The sequence below is a fragment of the Mytilus californianus genome, unplaced genomic scaffold (genome assembly GCF_021869535.1).
Source record: "Mytilus californianus isolate M0D057914Y unplaced genomic scaffold, xbMytCali1.0.p SCAF_3, whole genome shotgun sequence".
Classification (NCBI taxonomy): domain Eukaryota; kingdom Metazoa; phylum Mollusca; class Bivalvia; order Mytilida; family Mytilidae; genus Mytilus; species Mytilus californianus.
In genome coordinates, this window is record NW_026262679.1 from 104,199,502 (window position 1) to 104,219,810 (window position 20,309).

The window sequence follows — 20,309 nt, forward strand, 5'->3', positions numbered from 1 at the left end:
TTTTTTTAGAATTTCGCCACTTTCTAACACTGCCCAAAATTCTACATACACAGCTAACTGAAATACTTTCATTATAATATTCAAAAATTAATTTGAATATGTATGATGACCGTTTACTTTTTGTTCTAGTCTTTATAAACCTAAGGCCACTAGTGCTTTTAGGTACTTTATGAGTCATTTTCAAAAAATGTCGAATTTTGAAATTTTGAAATTGATTTTTTATTTATTCAAACAACCCTCGTCATAAGCAAATCAAAACAAACAGTACTTATAGAACAACATATACAAAGATGCAATCTTGATAATGTCATACAAGAACATATTGAAACATGTTTTGATAGGTGGTGCCATATTTTGTCTCTCCTGTAACCATGTTCAAAAGATATTTCGGGTTAATTAGAAAAGGTTTCGATAATATTTTAAGCTTGTTTTTCGTAGCCAATAAGATGGTTTTCAAGAGTAAAAACTTCTATATATATTCATTCTGTTAAATAATAGTTTGTATGCCAATTTCCACGTTGTACTGAAAAATGTCCCTAAAAATTGGTTTTCAAAGGTTATAAAAATAACCACCAGTAATGCAAGTCTAACTTGATAGCAATCCACAATGTTCAGCATTTTATCTCTCTTTTCTATCCTGTTACCGATAGCAATATTTCACCTGCAAATCCTGAATTGCGAAGATTATGACGTTATAACCTTTAGATGAGTTCAAACAATGAAACATTTCATTATGTGTGCAACTATATGTTATAATAAACTTTTTAAATACGTTTCTGTCTACTATTGTCTATCCTGTTACTGTAACCATAGCAACCATAGTAACAGGATAGACAAATTTCTTAATTTTTGAATGCTATGTTTATTATTAATGTTCTGACTCATAGGTCCTACAAACTTTCATTTAAACACTTACAACTGTATTTTCCATTAGAAATAAAAAAAAAAAAAAAAATAGCTTAGGTGTACTGAAAATTCGACATGTTTTGAAAATGACCCTTATCATGCAGTGAATACAAAATTAAGAAAATTCTCAAAAATTCATTTTCACCTGTATGTAAAATTATTTCATATTTGTCTACCCTCAGGTTGGGAAATAAAACTGAGAATGGAAATGGGGAATGTGTCAAAGAGACAACAACCCGACCAAGAGCAGAAAACAGCCGAAGGCCACCAATGGGTCTTCAATACAGCGAGAAAATCCCGCACCCGGAGGCGTGCTTCAGCTGGCCCCTAAACAAAAATATGTACTAGTTCAGTAATAATGGACGTCACACTAAACTACGAAATATATAAAAGAAACTCAAATTAAAAATCATACAAGACTAACAAAGGCCAGAGGCTCCTGACTTGGGACAGGCGCAAACATGAGGCGGGGTTAAACATGTTTTTTTGAGATCTCAACCCTCCCCCTTTACCTCTAGCCTTATGTTCAGTACTGTATTTTTTTGTCCAATCACAGTGTTCAGATACATTGACTTTTAAAAGTAGGCTACTACACAAAAGAGCAACCTAAATTCCGGAATGTAAATACTACCGTGCCACCTAGAGCATCACTGAAGAAACATTAATTGTCGAAATGCTTATCTGGTGCAGTTAAGTTGATAATTCTATTGTTATTATCCCTATGTTGATATCGTTGACAGACCTGAAATTTTCAAGCATGGCTGTTATATTAAACAACGGTAAGTGAGACATAAACCCCGTTGTAATTTCTATACTTTATGATACGATGTTTATGTGTGAAGCAAATGTTCGTTTCTTCTTTTTAATCAAATGAACCTTCGGGTTACAATTTGTAATGCGATAAAACTAAAGCACTTTCCTTTACATTTGAAATAAAACATCATATCAATAATTTTCCTTTTACTAATGGTTAAAATAAGCAAAGACACTCTGAGTAAAACATTCCTGTTAAGAGTTATAATGATATCGTGCTTTCGTTATTGATCATGTTTGTCAATTGCGAATTGAAATGTGTATTTGAAGTTAGGGTGTAGTTATTGTTTAACAAACACTATGTAAACAAAATTATCAATGTTGATTATGGCAGTACAAATGATAAGCGGCAGTAAGGCCAGATTCGATAGCCCCTTGTATCCATCCATTAGAGTACGAGATTGCTTCTCCAGCTAGATAGATTGGATGTTCTGGTTTCATCAAAGTTTTCATTCCATTGTTGTACTGATATGGCTGGAGACAGGAGTGTGCGCCTTGTTCTGCATTATCGCTGAACCAAGCCTGAACCATTCCAACTTCAAACTCGCTCTCCATCTCAGGATGAATTTTTGTGATTTCTCGTACTGCGCTATCAATTGCTTCTGCGTGTGGCTGAGAGCCGAATATGATGGCGTCTTGTTCCCATATATAGACAACCAAAAGCCCCCTTTCGTTTGGTGGAGGTGGGTCATTATGACTAGGATAGTGTAACTGACCAATTGGTAGATTAGTTTTTAAGAATCCAACTTGACCAACTTGTTTTTCCCAGAATCTGCTTTTGCATTGGAGAACCACTTTAGTAGATGATCGATAATGAATATTTTTTAAGACACTGCGTTGATGTTCTGGAATATCACCTTCTATCTGCCGTAGAATGGCCAATGGGACCGTAAGAATAACGGCATTTGCTGTGTATGTTCGGTCTGTGCCTGTTATAACATTTCGCGCAGTAATTTCAACGTTGTTTTCCGAGATTCTTTTTACAGTTCGGACTTTCGAACCAAATGTTATTTTTTTTGATAGATCAATAGTTTTCTCTTTTGTTCCAAATTGAGGTTTAATAAAGTTCTTGGCAATGGTATCCATGCCATCAACAGGAGTTTGCAAGTCGTTTGCCCACCATTTGCTTAATTCATCTCTTAAATGTTCAACCAAGCTAGTTCCAAACGCAGGGCTGTATGTTGCAACCTAACAAAAATAAAGTTGATGTAAAAAAAAAACAACTTTGGTTTATCATATTACTAATAGTTCTCACTGTTTCAGTTGTACAAATTATATTATGGTATATGAATTTTCTTCCATTTTTGTTGGAACTATATAAGTGTTATGATAACCCCGCCGCATTTTTGCGCCTGTCCCAAGTCAGGAGCCTCTGGCCTTTGTTAGTCTAGTATGTTTTTAATTTTAGTTCATTTATATGTTTTGGAGTTTAGTGTGACGTCCATTTTCACTGAACTAGCACACAATTTTATTTAGGGGCCAGCTGAGGACCACCTCATGCGGGATTTTCTCGCTGCATTGAAGACCCGTTGGTGGACTTCGGCTGTTGTCTGCTCTTTGGTCGGGTCATATTCCCCATTTCCATTCTCAATTTTATCTAAATACTGCAAACCTACTTATTTTCACGAGTGATTTAATTTCGCCACTCAAGTTCGCGATTAGGAAATACGAGAATATAAATAGTCGCGAATATTTAAAATCCATGTCTTCCGTTAATGAAATAGATGAAGGAAATTAGAAAATCGCGAAAATAAGCCAAAGGCTAAAAGCAAAATAAATTATTCGCGAAAATAAGTTGGTTTACAGAAGTTATGTAATTCAGTCTTAAACCTTGAATCGAAAATTAATGTAATTTTTACGGAAAGAAATAAACTTTGATGCAGAAATGATATTCATTTGTAAGGTTTTTCATATAAATGAAAACTTTCGTACGATTTCGTCTTTTGGTTCTAACTTTTCCATATAAATACGATATGTCCTTGGTTGATTCTAAATATTGTCTCGTTATATTTTATTCTAAAACTTGATTATTTAGTTTCTTTCTGGTTTCATAATACTTTTTTGGGTGTATAATCCGTACACAGTATAACTTTGCAAAACATGTAGCTTGCAAACAAGCGCTGCAACCTAAGCTACTAGTCCTATAATATAAGACTTCGGAGTTTCATATCATTTACATTCAACGTTGAATGTATTTCAACATTGATAGTAAACAAAAATATCCGATAAAAAACGTTGAATGTAAATGATATGAAACTCCGAAGTCTTATATTATAGGACTACGTGGATGGTAAACTTGGAATTGATAGTAAATAGCAAATACAATTTAATTTATAGTATATCAAGGACGTATAACTATATGCATGTATATGTATGTTCATAGAGTACAGAAAAACGCGAAAATAATTGAAATTATCAGAAAACAAAAAATAACGGACTTTCGAAAAAGGGGGAGGGCTAAAAAAAAATGTCCTGTCCCCAAGTACCTATGACTTTTGATACCTTTCCTGAAATTCTCCAGTCATAAAATCTTTTACAAAAATGCATCCTACAACAGTTAACATACTTTCAACCTCGCTCTAAATGCCCGCGATTTCGCGGGTGTGTTCTAGTATATATAAAAATATATCATAATGATTTATACTCAAATTCAATATAAGCCGTCTAAAGAAGAACCTAAAAGGCAAAAAGTCATGCATTACCCGTAATCCCCTGATAGCTTCTTCCGGCCATGGTCGGTAAATAGAGTCGCCATTTGTTCTTAGGAACTCCTCTACCGAAAGTTTGCTCCATTTTTCAACCCATTCATTCCAACCAACATGTGGCTCTTTTTCATTAATTAATGAAAACAGTTCTTTTATCACTGGTTGCATTGTGCGCTCATATAAATCAACTATAATAGTTTGAGAAAAATTAAAATAGTTTCTCTTGTTAACATTGTATTTTATATTTTAGTTCCCGTTTTTAAATTAAAGCAAAAATATTAGTAAAGATATGGCCTGTCTTATTTTTCAATTGCCCTTTTTCGTTTTTGTGTACAGTGGCTAAACTGATGAACGAGAACAATAAAAAATTACATATTCTTATGATCGAGTCAAGAAAATCAATAGTAAAACAATGCCGGTGACGATACTGATCAAAAAGTTATTTTAAAAAATAATCGTACACTTTAAAGAAATTATTTGTTAAACTGTGTTATAAAAAATATATGTGCAAAGAAATATAGATTCCACCACTGCAACAAGTGTGTTACGATATTTATCCACTCGAGACAGTTAGATTTTAATATTTAATGCGCGAGGCTTGCCGAGATTTTTAAATAATTAAAATTTAAATGTTGAGAGTGGAGAAATATCGTAATACATGAGTTATAGTGGTGGAATCTGTTTCTCTAATGATTTTTATCCTTCCTTTTCAAAGATTTGCAGACAGTTGTGTTCTTTATATGTGACGTCATCAGGAATGGTCGCCTTTTTCATGACGTCACAATTGGAAATTCAGAAGAAACCAAGAAAATTTGCCGTCATAATTAAATTTCGACCAATCATTTGCCGAGAACAGATATTTCACAATCGGTTGAGAAATGTGAAAATAGTGAAAAAATTAGAGAAACGATGTTTTATGTTCATTATTTACAGAGAGATAATTGCATTAGAAGCTTGTGAAACTGAAATTTAAAAATTGTCAATCTTTGTTGCATATTGATAAAAAAGTTGGGAAAAATCATTACGTACAAAATCTAAAGATCTTTCAGGTAAAAAAATGTTCGGAGTGTTCCACATAGTATATTTTTCACATTTTACGTTTTCGTCTGCTCTTGTCACGTGAACTTTCAATATAGAAACATCGTCTTTTCGTGAATATAACAATTTAAATGTCATGTTTGTGCAGGTTAAAATATTAATTAAAAGATAATTATTTTTATAAAGTAGGTTATCGGTTAAAAGAATTTAACTTTTTTTTTTACAATTTTAAGAAAAGGCCGTCTCGATTTCTGTACATGTATTTGCTGTCTTCTCGATCTATTCACATTCAATGTTTACATCGGGATAAGGTCCGTTTGAATTTGCTTAGTAACTTAATTTCAAAGGTGTAAATCTTTGCTGCATATCAATCGATTCCATTGGAATTTTTCCACTGAACTTTTCTGATGTAGCTGCATACATGTACGGATAATTGGCGTGTTCCAGGGAGGTATACAGTCAGAAGAAAATATATTTAAGTTTGTACTCCAGGAATTTATTCGCATAGCAACATTTTAAACCAATTTTTCACAAAGTTCATATAAAAAGCTGTACTCGTCGTTTGCTATTTTAGGAGGGAAATGATAACATTATATGAACATTTTTTTTTATACTACTCTTATTTTATTGTTACTATTTACCAGAATGTTTATAATTGATAACGTCCTTGCTAAAACGAGACAAACATTGAAAAGATCAAGATGTCTGTGTTTACAGGGGAGGTTATATTTTGTCACTAAATTTCCCACTGTGTAGGCCTGATTGCCTCCGAAGAGTTGTGTGTATTATGCCTTCCAAACTTTTTAATTGAACTGATCAAAGTTATTTCAGAAGTGCGTGTCTGATATGAAATGCAAGGCATTTATTATCAGTTCACCAAGACATTAGAATAAAACAAGAAAACCACAACAAACAAAAATTTTCAGTGGATCATAGCTCAGATTTGTTCAAGTTTCTGTTTTCTGTGTAATAATGTTCGTGTTTTTTTCTTTCTTAAGCAAATATTTTTGATCAAGTTATTATTTTTTTATTGTGTCTACAACAGTTCTATTGCTCCTGACAACTATCTAAACATGGTTTTAATCATTTATAAATATAGTGAGTAAGTTTCAATTTAGAAAAAACATAAGGCCATACGTATCCCGTCCACACTAGGACGTATATTAGCTGGTAGGTTTGAGTCCCATCCAGGAAAACATTTCGTAGAGTACATTCGATTCTTTTCTTTCCAGTCTGAAATGAAAAAGTTCTTATGATTACTTTTGAATTTTTTGGCTAGAAAGTAAGTATAATGTACCTTATAATATCAAACATAATATGAGGCAGGTGCTACCTGAAGAGCTCCAAGTTATTAATTGGTGCATGCACTCATCCCAGATACCAGGCTTAAAATTCGTATACAAAAGACACATCAGTGACGCTCGAATAAAAAAAGTAAAAAAGGCCAAATAAAGTAGGAAGTTGAAGAGCAAAAATTCCGAAAAGTTTTGCCAAATATAGCTATGGTAATCTATTCCTTGGGTAGACAATCCTTAGTATTTCGAAAAAAATCAGCTGTTATGATGGCTTTATTTGTATGTTGACTATCATTTTTTCATTCATTGAACCCCGACATTTTTAACAGTCAATTTATAATTATGTGCATGTTTGTTTTACTTATCAATATTCTTTTTAGTTATCAGATATACAAATCTGTAGGTGGGAAATGGTTTGCTCCTTTTGGTGAAATCAGATAAAAATACTGAAAATCGTTTTCGTCTTTATGATATTTTAGGAAAATTCCCGAAAAAAACGAAAACCGGACAAAAGATTTTTTTTAGCACTGTAGAACTAAATCGACATTTCTACTATGTTTACACCCTTCGAGATTATGAAAATTATAAGGTAATTCTGCATCTGGGCTCATTGATGCTTTCTATAATTTTTCGGAAATAACTGTTCGTTTCTATGTGTGTTGGCGTTTGTTTTTGTTGCACTTGGGTGTTCCTGTTGTTCCTTTGTTTCCCTCGGTTTTGGTTTGTAACCCGGGATTATTTTCTCTCAATCGATTTATGACTTTTGAACACCGGTATACTACTGTTGCCTTTATTTATTTAACGCTGTGGTATTATTATGTGTTACTGTATTGACTGCACTATTGATTCCCCAAGGTATCATTCGTTCGTCCAATTGTAATTGCTTCGGTATAAGCATGATTTAAATTGCATATCTTGTCTGTAAAATTTCCAGTGCAAAAACTAAGGCTACAACTCCGTTTAGACAGACTAACCTAAGACAGATTTGGTTGTTTAATTTCGACCCATTCGATTGTTAAGCTACAAACGTTTAATATTTTCAGAGCAGTGTTATTATTCAATTGTCCATTCTTGTTTATTTGTTCAACTTAAACTGTAAAAATCGTAGCAAATGTCTCTTCAACATTCCAAAAATTCAGTCAAACTTATCAAAGATACCTGGCTTATAATTTGTTAAACCAAGAGTTCCAAATGGTGAAGTCGAAATCATCCCTTCGTAAATTTTACGGACGCCATCACGAGTTGGTTGACCGTTATGGAATAACCGTTTCACAGATGATATCGGATATGTTCCTAATGTCGTAACTACAATACGTACCCTTCCCTTTTCACGAATGTGACCTACCGAATTAGATTATTAACCGGATTTGTAATAACATAAGCAACACGACGTCCCCCTTTGTTAAGCGTTTCGTCTACACAAGCCTCATCAGTGGCACTCGAAACAAAACAGTTGGAAGGTCAAATCAAGTACGAAGTTGAAGAACATTAAAAACCGAAAACTCCGAAAAGTAGTGCCAAATACCGCAACGGCAACCAATGCCTGGGGGTTAAAAACCATAGTGTTTTGAATAATTTAATATTTTATAAACAGTCAATTTACAGAAAATGAACATATCGATGATATTTCATGTCAACGGAATAGTACCTGATGAATATTACTCACGAAAAAACGTGATGTGCGCATGATAATCATATTACTAGTTAACGATTTTTTCCGATCACTGGGTCGATGATACCGGTGCTAGTGTGCTATCAGTTCCCGAAAGCATCATCAACACGCCGAAATGCCATGTCTTTGGCATTGGAATGATTTGAATAATAAATATTTTTTGTTCATGAGGTAAAATTGTGTTACTGTGTTAACCTCAAGAATACTTCTAGTGTTTTTTAATTACAGACAAGAGAGAAAAGCCTTCAAACAGGATATTGCATTGCGTTGAATTATTTACACATGTGGAACAGGATCTGTTTACCCTTCCGGAGCACCTGAGATCACCACTGGTTTTTGGTGAGGTTCGTGTTACACCAGTCTTTTGTTTTCTTTGTTGTATACTGTTGTTTGTCTTTGGTCTTTTTCCTTTTTTGCCATGACGTTGTCAGTTCAGTTTATTTTTGACTTATGAGTTTGAATGTCCTTTTGGTATCTTTCGCCTCTCTTTTTTCTCTCTCTAAAGTATGAAATAATAGTTGACAACGGCATACGGTACAGTTTTGATCCCACAATGATCTGTGGACACAAATTGACATACAAGCAATTTTTTACTGGATAAATTCAAATAAGTTACAAAAAATATACCTTCATCTGCTACTTAAAGACATAAATAAGCTCCATATACTCGTTCTCAAGATAATGAATAAAATCATTGGGAAAACGCATCACTTCCCTATATATATATATATATATATATATATATATATATATATATATATATATACAAGTCTAAATTGAAAACAACGTTAAAACCTATGATTGCGTTGGATAAAAACCGCAATTTTTATACGTGTGCATGTAAAACAAATTTCTTGGTAGAGGGGTCTAAATACAGCACAAACAACATTTTCCAAAAGACCAAAAAAGTGAAAAAGTATATTTTAACAAAACGCATTTGACTAACAGGTCGAACAACGGATGTTCTTAAACCCTGCTGACTGCCATTGGCGATTGCCAAATAAATTGATCACCAGATTAACAACATCTTGAAATTAATTTAATACCAAACAGAAAACAATAAACTTTCGGAAAAGATGATATACCACAAACATGAGGTGCATATATATATATATATATATATATGACACACCTTGATGACGCGAAAATAATATTTTACGTTAACGACGTTATTGCCTGTCATTGTTAAAAATAATATATAAATTATACCTTTTGTTTTAATTTTTTCATGTTCATCTATAAGTATCCAGGTATTACCAGTGTAGCTACAGAATGGTCGTACCAGAATGCCAAATTTCTCAATATATACATTGGTCAGGTAATGGTTCGGGGGAATTCTCATTGCACCACCTGTATATGAAAATCAAAGACAGGTTGGAAATTATATGCCAGTGTCACATGATGGACAGATAGCAAAAAAAAAAAAAAATCCCCACATCCAAACATTTACAAAACTAGACAACAGAAGCCTTTATCGTATTCCTTATAAATAAGAGGATGTGGTATGGGTGCCAATGAGACAACTCTCAAAACAAAGACTCCTAGAAATGAAAAAAAAAACCCCAAACTTTTATGGTAACATTCAAAAAGATTTATGAGCAGTATCCCGAGTTCAATCCTAACCATGATGTTTTTCTTAAATTATTCAACCCATGCAAAATTATTTTGATTTTATAGTTGATGAACAGTTTGATATGCCACTTCATTGCAGAAAAGTTATTTGTGCTGTCATAAACATGTCAACATTGATATGTTTGACCTAAACCGAACATTTTGGACATAGTTTTTTGGACAAAAATATGCCTAATTATAACACAGAAAGATATTTTACACACATTAGCATCTTTGTGAAATACATCTTGTGGAAAAATATCTTTTCAAGTAAAGCCTGAAGGTTGTTTGGTAGATTTTTTATACTTTTTATACCTGCGATTCAAAAAGTTCTGAAACCAAACAGATTGAATCCTTAGACACAACAATTTTCTGAATCAAGGGTTGCGGCGAAAGTTATCTATGGTAAATTAAGAAAACAGTTATTTACCGATGATCAAAAACTAATATTCGATTACGAAGATACCAATCAAGGTACAACAAAAGCCGACGGAATCTCATGAACACCAAATGTAGCGACACCGGAGGCATAAACAGCGTCTCCTGCTATACATGCATCACTCACAATGCAAATCCACACTCAATCAACATATCACAATCGGGAATGAGACACAATCAGTAAAATTACAAGTAAGACGATTATTTTGTTTCCAAGGATCTTAGACTGCAAAAAACATGTTGCTAGTGATTGAGGTACAGCCATATATAGTACTGGTCAACCAATTCACGATGGTGACTTAAAACTTATGAAGTGTCGATGTCAGTCACAGAGTTTTGTGTAAGGGGCGAATCCCTGCTAATGAAATCCGTTTAGTTTGAACATGCACGAGCGTAATTTAGCAATTGAGATAAGTAAACGCCATACGATGTTTCTGATAAGAAATGTGAAGTTGACGACTGGAATGTTGCAGTCATCACTTTTGTAGTCATCAATAATTTTCATTATCGAGGAGAGATCACAATATGAACCAGACCTAATTGTTTCGGTAGTCTCCTTAGTCTCAAGTTTACTAGGGTATATGAAATGCAAGCACTCACTGAAATATGGGTTATTGAATGACAAGACATCATCAATATATCTGAAAATGAAACGAAAGAACTTTGGAAGGTTGTTTTTTTTTGTCTTTGAGAATATTTGGATGCATTCTGCTTGATATGAGGACAAAAACAAGTTGGTGAGTAAGGGTGCACAATTCTTTTCTTTTCAATTCATTTTGGAGAAAAGTAGTGTGAATCGTAGAAAAACAAAGTTTTGATATAAATGCAAAATTATAAAGAATGTGATTAAAAAATTTTTGCTGTTTATCTTTAAATTTTAGAAATCCAAGTTTATAAAACAGTTATATATTATGAAAGATTGTACAAAAACTTACGTTACAAAATACATAATACATAGTTTAGGAGTCTTAACTTTATAATTTATAATATAATATGCCAAATAGAAATTATTTAGTGTCACAAGTTGTATCCCAACTATGTAAACTTTGTAATATTTTGGCCAGATTTAAAAACATAGAAATATCTTCAATTTCAAACCTTCGTAAACCTAACGTGTTGTTTCTCTTGTATTCTTTTCAGTTTGTTCTTAAAAATTGTGAGATTAATTGTAGGTTTTTTCACTCATTTAATTGTTAAACAGAATACAACTATAATCAGATTTTTTTAACTGATTGGGGGAGGGGGGGGATATAATCAGCATTACTGATTTCAAATCACCTACCAGTGTCATCTAACAGCAATACAAAGGAACTGATTGTATGACATGTATGATATTGAACAAATAAAACAGTTAACTTTTATCATCATTTACATGTGCTTAAGTTTAAGTGTTTTAATGTTTCGGATTGTATTTAACACAGTTCATTGTGGTTACCTCTGTCAGTATTTAATCTCAAAATGATTTCTGTATCAAATAGTGTTTTCATGGTTTACTCCGGTTTAAAATGGAATTTATATTCGAAATAACATAAAAAATGTGGTGCACACTTTAAAATAACATAATACAAAAACTAATGTAGCAATTCAGTCTTATTTCAAACTGAAACAAATAAAATAAATTTTATCCTTAAACGCAATGATTGAAAGACACTATATTGATAACATGTGCTATCAGTCGACTACAGTCAGATTTTATGGACTCCCTCTTTTGAATTTACCTTGGAGTTCGGTATTTGTGTTATACTTTGTTTCTTAACTAGTTAGTCAATTAAGCCAAACAATTTCTAAACTTACAACTTTAATTAATAATATTTTCAACAATGCTTATTGCATTATGCTAAATGAATCTTATATCCATAGTATGACCTTATATGATTGTGATAAAATTTCAAGTTTTTATTAGTTTACGATATTTATATTCAATCTTTTAAAACTTTATTCGAAAAACAATGAAGTGATTTAAAGGAACAAAAAAAACCAATCAGTCGCGGGAATAACATGAACATGATCAAAAGAAAAAAGGGAAAAAGACAAACCATATCAAGAAAATACTACATTAAAACAGATCTTCTAAACAGTAAAATCCTATACGATTCTAAATTCTAAGTAAAGTAATTAAGATCCTACTCTCATAGATACTCCTTTTCGATAATCCTTACAGGCAAAAATTAAGGCGACAGTAGTTTACCGATGTTCAAATCTAGCAAATCGATTAGGAATAGACAAATCAAGGTATCAATCACAAACTGAGGGAATTGCATGAACATCAAAAGTACATCGACAGGGTTAGCGTCTCCTGCTATGAATGCACCACCCGACATACGAACTCAAAGTATACAAAATATCGTAATCGAGAAAAGGCTACACTCGGTCAAATTACAGATCAGACGCCGTTACTAGTATCTTAAAAACAAAGGTGGCGAAAAAAATCGCTAGTGAGTAGAGAGTGTGTTATTGTGATTCAGTTTGTTTTCGATTTATGAATTTGAATATCCCTTTGGTTTCTTAAACCTTGCTTTTACTGCTGAGAACAAAGGTAGCGAAAACATTTCGCTAGTGAGTTGAGACAACGAGACATCATATCGGTCAACCAATTCGTGAAGTAGTGTTACTGCAAGTCTTTTTGTTTTCGAGTTATGAGTTTGAATATCCCTTTGGTATCTTTCACCTCTCTTATACTGCTGAGAAATGGGAAGTTGATAACGGGAGAGTTAAAATCATCACGTTTGTCATAGATTCTAGTTAGAAGTCATGCTGTATTACAGACCTTCTAGTTTCGGTTCCTTTCTTAATTAAGTTCACTAGGTTATTGAAATGTTAGTTATTGAGTGAGGGAACATCATCAATATATCTGCAAGACATCAGGAGATAAACCGTATTTAATGACAAGTTACGAGCCAGGAAAGAAAGACAGAATCGCTGTTAAATTATACAATTAGAAATAAAAGCTACCTTCAGCATGTAAACCAGCAGAGAATTCATCGCGAAGAGTTTGTGTTCTGCCACCAACTCGGGGTTGTAGCTCAAGTATTTGGGTCTGAAATATTAAAAAACAAATAAGACAAATTAATTAGTAATTTATTGATAAAAGGAAGATGGTGACTCAATGAAAGATCGTTTTTTTTTGTTTATTCATGTACTTTTAAAATCCAAACTTACATTGTATCCAACTTTTTCCAATTCAAAAGCTGCCGATAGCCCTGATAGACCAGCTCCAACAATCAAAACGGATTTGCCTGTGTCTCTCTCTTCTATACCTTTTTTTTCTGCACATACATTCCGACCATATTTCATGTATGCTGATTTCAAATCTTTATTAACTATTGTCATATGAAAATCTTTGCAGGCGTCATGTTTTTGAATGCCCTTGCCTGTGTCATCTTGTTTGTTTGGAATTGTCCCAATGTATAGGCGAATAAATATTGGATGCGTTTCAATCCTGCAAAATATACCAGAGTCAAAAGTAATGAATGGTCAGTAAGACACAATTTGATTCAAATGTTTTTTTTGTATTTCAAAACCATCTTGCGCTCAATCATGTGTTCCAAACAAAAAGCACATTAACCCTTCCGGAGAGCCAGGCTTCACTGCCATATTTGAAAGGATAGTTTTCTGGTCTTGTGATTTTATCAAAAAAGAAAGGAAGAAATACCAAATAGCAATCAAAAATCATAATTCATAACCAAAAAGAAAAACGAAGAAACACACCGAACTACAATCTATAAAACAGTACACACAAATCTGAGCTACACGAACCAAACCAAAAACTCTTTTGTCGTAAAATCTAGGTCTCACCGACCCTCATTGTTAATTTCAAGATGCAATTTTATATATAAAGTAGATTTGCTCTTTTATCATATTGTAAAAATTGGTGTAAACGGGGAAAATCTTATTAAAATCTCTTGATTCTTATTGAAATAAATGTATGAATGTTGTGAATATTCCAATATCACATTTTGAAAATAATTCAGAAATAAATAAAAGAGGACATAATACGCCTCTTTCTGGAATAAGAAACAAACTTCATGTACTTTCAAAGCGGTTTGTGTTTGTACCGGCCGACAAAGCAGCCAACAATGTGGTGGTGGTATGCCGTAAATACTACATGGACGTTCTTAAGAATGAAATTTTAAATTCTTCTACATTCAAGTCCGTGCGCTCCACAGAGAGTCATATAGTAAACAAGCATACCATTACCACATCACAGCTTAAGGCCTCATCTGAATATTTGAAGGTCCCAACTATGTATTGGTTACCTAAACTACACAAAAAAAAAACAAAAACAAACAAACAAAAAAATATCGTTTTATCGTGGCCTCTAGTAAGTGTTCTACAACAAATCTTTCAGTGCTTTTAATTTGTTCCTTAACTACTATCAAAGAACTTATCATTAACTTTTGTAATAAAATATATGAAAATATTGTAGGAGTGTAAACATTCTTTGGATGTTTTAGATAAATTACGTGCTTTTGATTGTCCTTTTGATTCTGTTGACAGGTTTGACTTTTCAACTCTTTACACTACACTACCACACATTCTCGTCAAACAAAATTTAATCTTTTTCTTAATTCTCATTTAATCAAATGGTCGTTTGGTAAATCTGAATGCAAATATATTTGCTGTAACTCATTTAAAGCCTTCTTCTTTAATGAGAAAGGTAAATATGCTAGATTTACTTATTGCAAGTGTAGTACAGCTTGAATTGATTGTTTATTTTAATAAATAGTATTTGTATATAATTGTTCATGCATTGACTTATTGACTGACTCTGACAGAGTATGCAGTATGACAGTACTTTGATTATCTATTCACTTAGGTATTTACATCCTGGGTTTTCTATTTCTTTATTCCGATTGGTTACTCTGTGAACTCCTTTGATATTGAGGCACTCTTTTCAAATTCTACACAGAGATATAGAACACTGACACTTTATTGTGATTTATTTAAATTTATTCTTCTTATTCTGGAAACTATTCTTTATATTCAGGTCAGTTATATTCTTTACATTAGTATTTGATGCATGTATTTCTATATTTTTATCTTGGTATGAAAGATATGAATGTGTTATGAAAATGTGTATGAAAGTCCACTTTGAATCCCATGAGTATGAAAGAGTTCTTATTTTTACTTTAAGTTGGTATTTGCAAGACAGAAAGAATATTACAGTTATTATATTATTTGTTCATATTTGGCTGTTATTAGATTCCACCATAGAATATTGTCTTGCATTGAGTTTAACTAGATTATATACTATTTTTGACATTAAGACTTATGAAGTCATATTTCTCTATATTCAGATTCCAGTATGTGAAGTATAAGAGTACAGTAAATTTATAGAGGAGCACTGCTCAGCCCTTGTATTATATACACGGTAAGCTGTGTTCTGTGTTTACATGTTTATTTGTTTACGTGTTGTTTATTTGTACTTAAGTGTTTTAATTAATGTGTGTCTAGTCTGTGTTTGTAATGTGCTATTGTTTAGTTTACGATTATCTCCAAATAGAATAGTGTATTAGAATTGATTACTTTAAATAATGATCGTTGACACAAGGTGTTATTGATATCTGTAGTATTGCATATTGAACAGTTACCAGAAATAGATTTTGGTACAGATGCTTATGATTTGTAGTAAAACAGACTTTATTAGTTATGGTATATTTCGAACTGAAGTTAACTACTTGGATAATTTATATTTTATTTTATTGATATGGAGATAATTAGAGTTATCGTTCTTTGAACGTGTGTATTGTGTCTTATTGTGTGTTTTATATGTTACAGGGTGATTATTTGAGATTGCCTATAAACCGTTAGAACCCTACTCATAGTTATTTACGCCCAACTTGATGAGTCTACACAAGTGTGATGAGATGTTTGTTGCTGTTAGTTTTCTCCTTGACTATATTCATGTACGTTTCGGCAATAAAGTTTATCGACAGGTTGTAGGTATTCCTATGGGCACCAATTGCGCCCCTTTAATAGCAGACTTGTTCTTGTATTGTTATGAATCACAGTTTATTACCAAACTCAGTAAAGACCCGTCTAAATTGCATTTAATTGATAAATTCAACAACACTTACCGTTATCTTGATGATATTTTTTCGTTAAATAATCAAAAATTGTCTAAATATACAGCCGAAATTTACCCAAAGGAACTTACTTTAAAAAAAACGGTAATAACTGTCCTTTCCAAGATTTAGATATTTCAGTTTTACACGACAAACTTTACACTAAAATTAACGACAAAAGGGACGATTTTTCGTTCCCTATTGTTAATTCTCCTTTTTTGGACGATGATGATCCTTTGGCACCATCTTACGGTGTTTATATAACCCAACTCATATTCGCTATACCCGTGTCTGCTGTGACGATTTGGATTTCAATGAAAGTAATCTATGTATTACTGGTAAATTATTAGGTCAGGGGTTTTGTTACCACAAATTACTTAAAACCTTTACTTAAATCTTCCATAGATATAAAGATTCGGTTTTGAAGTTTGGTTGTAGAAAACTTATTTCAAACGGGATAGTACATCTTAATTTTTACGGAGATGTTGTTTACCGAGCCCGGAAATTTAGATACGATCCTGGTAAATTTATCGATCCTTTAAAGAAACTTATTCTAAAAGGTTACCAATTCAACACTGTATTTAGATCTATGAATATTGTTTTTATGGTATTATTATAGATTTTGTTATCAGTAAATTAAAATTAAACTAAATATTATTTTTATATACATGTGCACATCCATGGCTCTACAATCTGTAGATACCTGTTTCTTGGCATTGCACAAAGTCGTGTTTTTCTCTGACTGTTAATTACGTCTTTAAACTAAATCCATTGGATGTTGGATGTGTACTGATTGATATTTTAATCTTAGATGCATGATTTTTTTTATTAGTTGTTTTTGGCTTTGAACTAGCTGTCAGTAACTGCGAGTACTCTCAGATCTGTACTAAGTGTCTTTTTTCTGGAAATGTATAAGCACCCTACCAGGTCCACTTTTTTTTTTAATATGTATTTCTGTTTGTATTCATCTGATGAGTTAAGCCTGTTTCAACTGATTTTGGTAGTTTGTTCTTATGTTGTACTGTTACACCATTGTCCCAGGTTATGGGGAGGGTTGGGCGCCCGCTAATATGTTTAACCCTGCCACATTCTGTATCTGCCTGTCCCAAGTCAGGAGCCTGTATTTCAGTAGTTGTCGTTTGTTTCTGTGTATCATATTTGTTTCTCGTTCATTGTTTTGTACATAGATTAGGCCGTTAGTTTTCTTGTTTGAATTGTTTTACATTTGTCATTTCGGGGCCTTTTATAGCTGACTATGCGGTATTTGTTTTGCTCATTGTTGAAGGCCGTATGTTGACCTATACTTGTTAATTTCTGCGTCATTTGAAACTTGTCTCGTTGGCAATAATCTTTATTACCACATCTTCTTACTTTTATATAAACTTTATTGTCAAGTGATATCCTTTATTTTCTTTACTTATTCAGAATTCATTTTGATATCTTGCTCACTGCTTTTAGAAATTGGATATTAAGAAAACAATGATATCAACGATACCAAACAGTCTTTACGTATGGCAAGTCTATGCTTACGAGATTTTATTTCAGACGATGTCATGTGAAAAAACGCACTCAATTCTGCGCGTTCAACTTTCACAATTAAATACTAAACATTGCCTCCCTTTCTATCCGGTTTTTATGCTATTCCACATCTTAATATAGTAAAAACAATTAATGTTATTAGGAATAATAAAGACCTTAATATTAAACGAATTCTTAATGAAAATGCACGAATTAAAAAAAAAGATTATTTGAAGAATGTCATAAACTTTAAAGTAACATATTGACTTGAAGTGAATGTTTCAATAGACTAAAAAAGCATAATCAACTTTCATCATCTCGTATATCAATGACTGAAGTTAGATTCAATGAAACTCTCAGAGAGTGTTATTTACGTTACAACATGAACTTTGAAATTAAAAATAACTTATCTATATCTAATATGTTCTTACCTCTCAAAAGAAGATGTTCTCCGACTTTAATGACGCTTGACTTGTTTAAAACATAAAATATTTTTCGACCCTCCAATCACAAGTTTGCTTCGTTAGATCATCCTGACGTTTCAAATAGAATTTTCGTTTTTTTACAAGCATGTTCATGACAATTTTGTAATAAAATGGTCAACAAATTTATGAGAATATAGGCTCTGTTGAATTATTTCCTTTTTAATACTTATATATACTATATCCATTCTTTCCTGTGATAATGATAAATACATTAAAAACTACCTGAATTTACCAAAACTGAAAAGTTTTGTAATCTTAAAACATTTCATGTCAGTGTAGATCAGTTGAACAAGCTTACTTTTCTTCGTGTATAATCCTACACACCTTGTTTTCCAGAAAACCTACTTTATACACAATTTGATACCTTTAAAGATATGAGTTACATTTGCACAATGAACAAAATTTAAATGGATCATTCTAAATATTTTTAAATAGAATGAAAAAATAGAAATAAATATTGGTAGTGGGTTCATGACACAGACTCACTACTGATCACTACTCATACAAAAAATAATGACAGAATATCCCTTCAAAGCTGTTTTTTTTTATAAAAGTCACAAACAGCTTTACTTATGTTAAGCAGAATTCATACAAAACATTCTCAACGACAAAAATAACAAAGTTCTTTAATTTAACTTTCACATATATTGATCATGTCATGTCACTTAATATCCCACAAGTCAGCGAATGATTGCTTCTCATATATCCTAGTTATCTAGAAATTAAGGATACGACTCAAGCTAAAAGGTCTGCCTCATATCTTGGGGTTTTTTTTTCCTGCAATATTGACAGAGACGGATGACTTCAAGAAGGAACTATGACAAACCTAATAATTTCAACTTTCAAGTTGTCAACTTCCAATTTCTTAGCAGTCACATACATTTTGTTCCATCACTTTGTAAAATTGATCCGTCCAAAGCCTGAACCTGATAGCATTGATTATGTCAGTTTCTTTTTTTATCAAACCATCTTACCATATCGCATTTTGATACTTTTCAGTGCAGCTATTGATTAAAAATTTTAAAGATTTTAAAGAAACATAACATATTCACTTAGCTAGTTTTTCATGTTGAGATTAATGGCAATGTACTAAAGATAGTACTTTGTAAATACATATACATAATTTTCAAACGACAGGAATTCACATGAATCGAAAGTGTACCACCAAACATGGCGTCACTCGTTATAGTTTACTTTGATGTTCTTGGAATCACCCCTCCCTTTCGGAGGGAGCTTCAAATAATATAAAAATAATATAAAGCTTCAAATAATATTGTCTTTGTATGTAAATCGTACTACTACGAGTGTCTTGTAAAAGAATTAGGAATAAATGAGCACTCAGGTAATCCCACATACAAAAACATATCATTTGACAAAGATGAGATTTTGGCAAATCATAAGTCCTTCATGTCTTCAATGGACATTACATTGAACAGTAAATCTGAGGACTTTTTTTTTTTATCTTTTATTTGTTTTCAATAGTCAGGATTTTACAATACCCCTACAATCACCACCTGACTATGGTTTTTGGGGTAAACATTGAAAGTTATATACAAGACTATCCATTTTAAAAAAAAATTTATATTCATTATCATAATTCAAGAATATAGTTATTAAAGAAAAAAAAAAGAAAAATAAATAAATAAATAAATATAGCTGCTCACACTCACACTTTCTCTCACAACTTACACACAGTCACTGCAATCTTACCATTAGTATGCATGTATGTCTATATATAAAGTAAAAATCAAATCACAACTGCT

At 32.3% G+C, this 20,309-nt stretch overlaps 1 protein-coding gene across 1 annotated transcript; it reads right to left on the reverse strand.

Annotated features, from left to right (window-relative positions):
- Positions 1-1,754: 1,754 nt before the first annotated feature.
- LOC127735650 (flavin-dependent L-tryptophan oxidase RebO-like) lies at positions 1,755-18,900 on the reverse strand. The gene is made up of 7 exons (XM_052245892.1): positions 18,845-18,900; positions 13,638-13,917; positions 13,431-13,515; positions 9,639-9,779; positions 6,600-6,695; positions 4,422-4,612; positions 1,755-2,907 (listed from the first exon to the last, which is right to left on the reverse strand). The coding sequence occupies exons 2-7, from the start codon at positions 13,806-13,808 to the stop codon at positions 2,035-2,037; spliced, it is 1,557 nt and encodes a 518-aa protein (XP_052101852.1). The 5' UTR covers positions 13,809-13,917; positions 18,845-18,900; the 3' UTR covers positions 1,755-2,034.
- Positions 18,901-20,309: the final 1,409 nt, after the last annotated feature.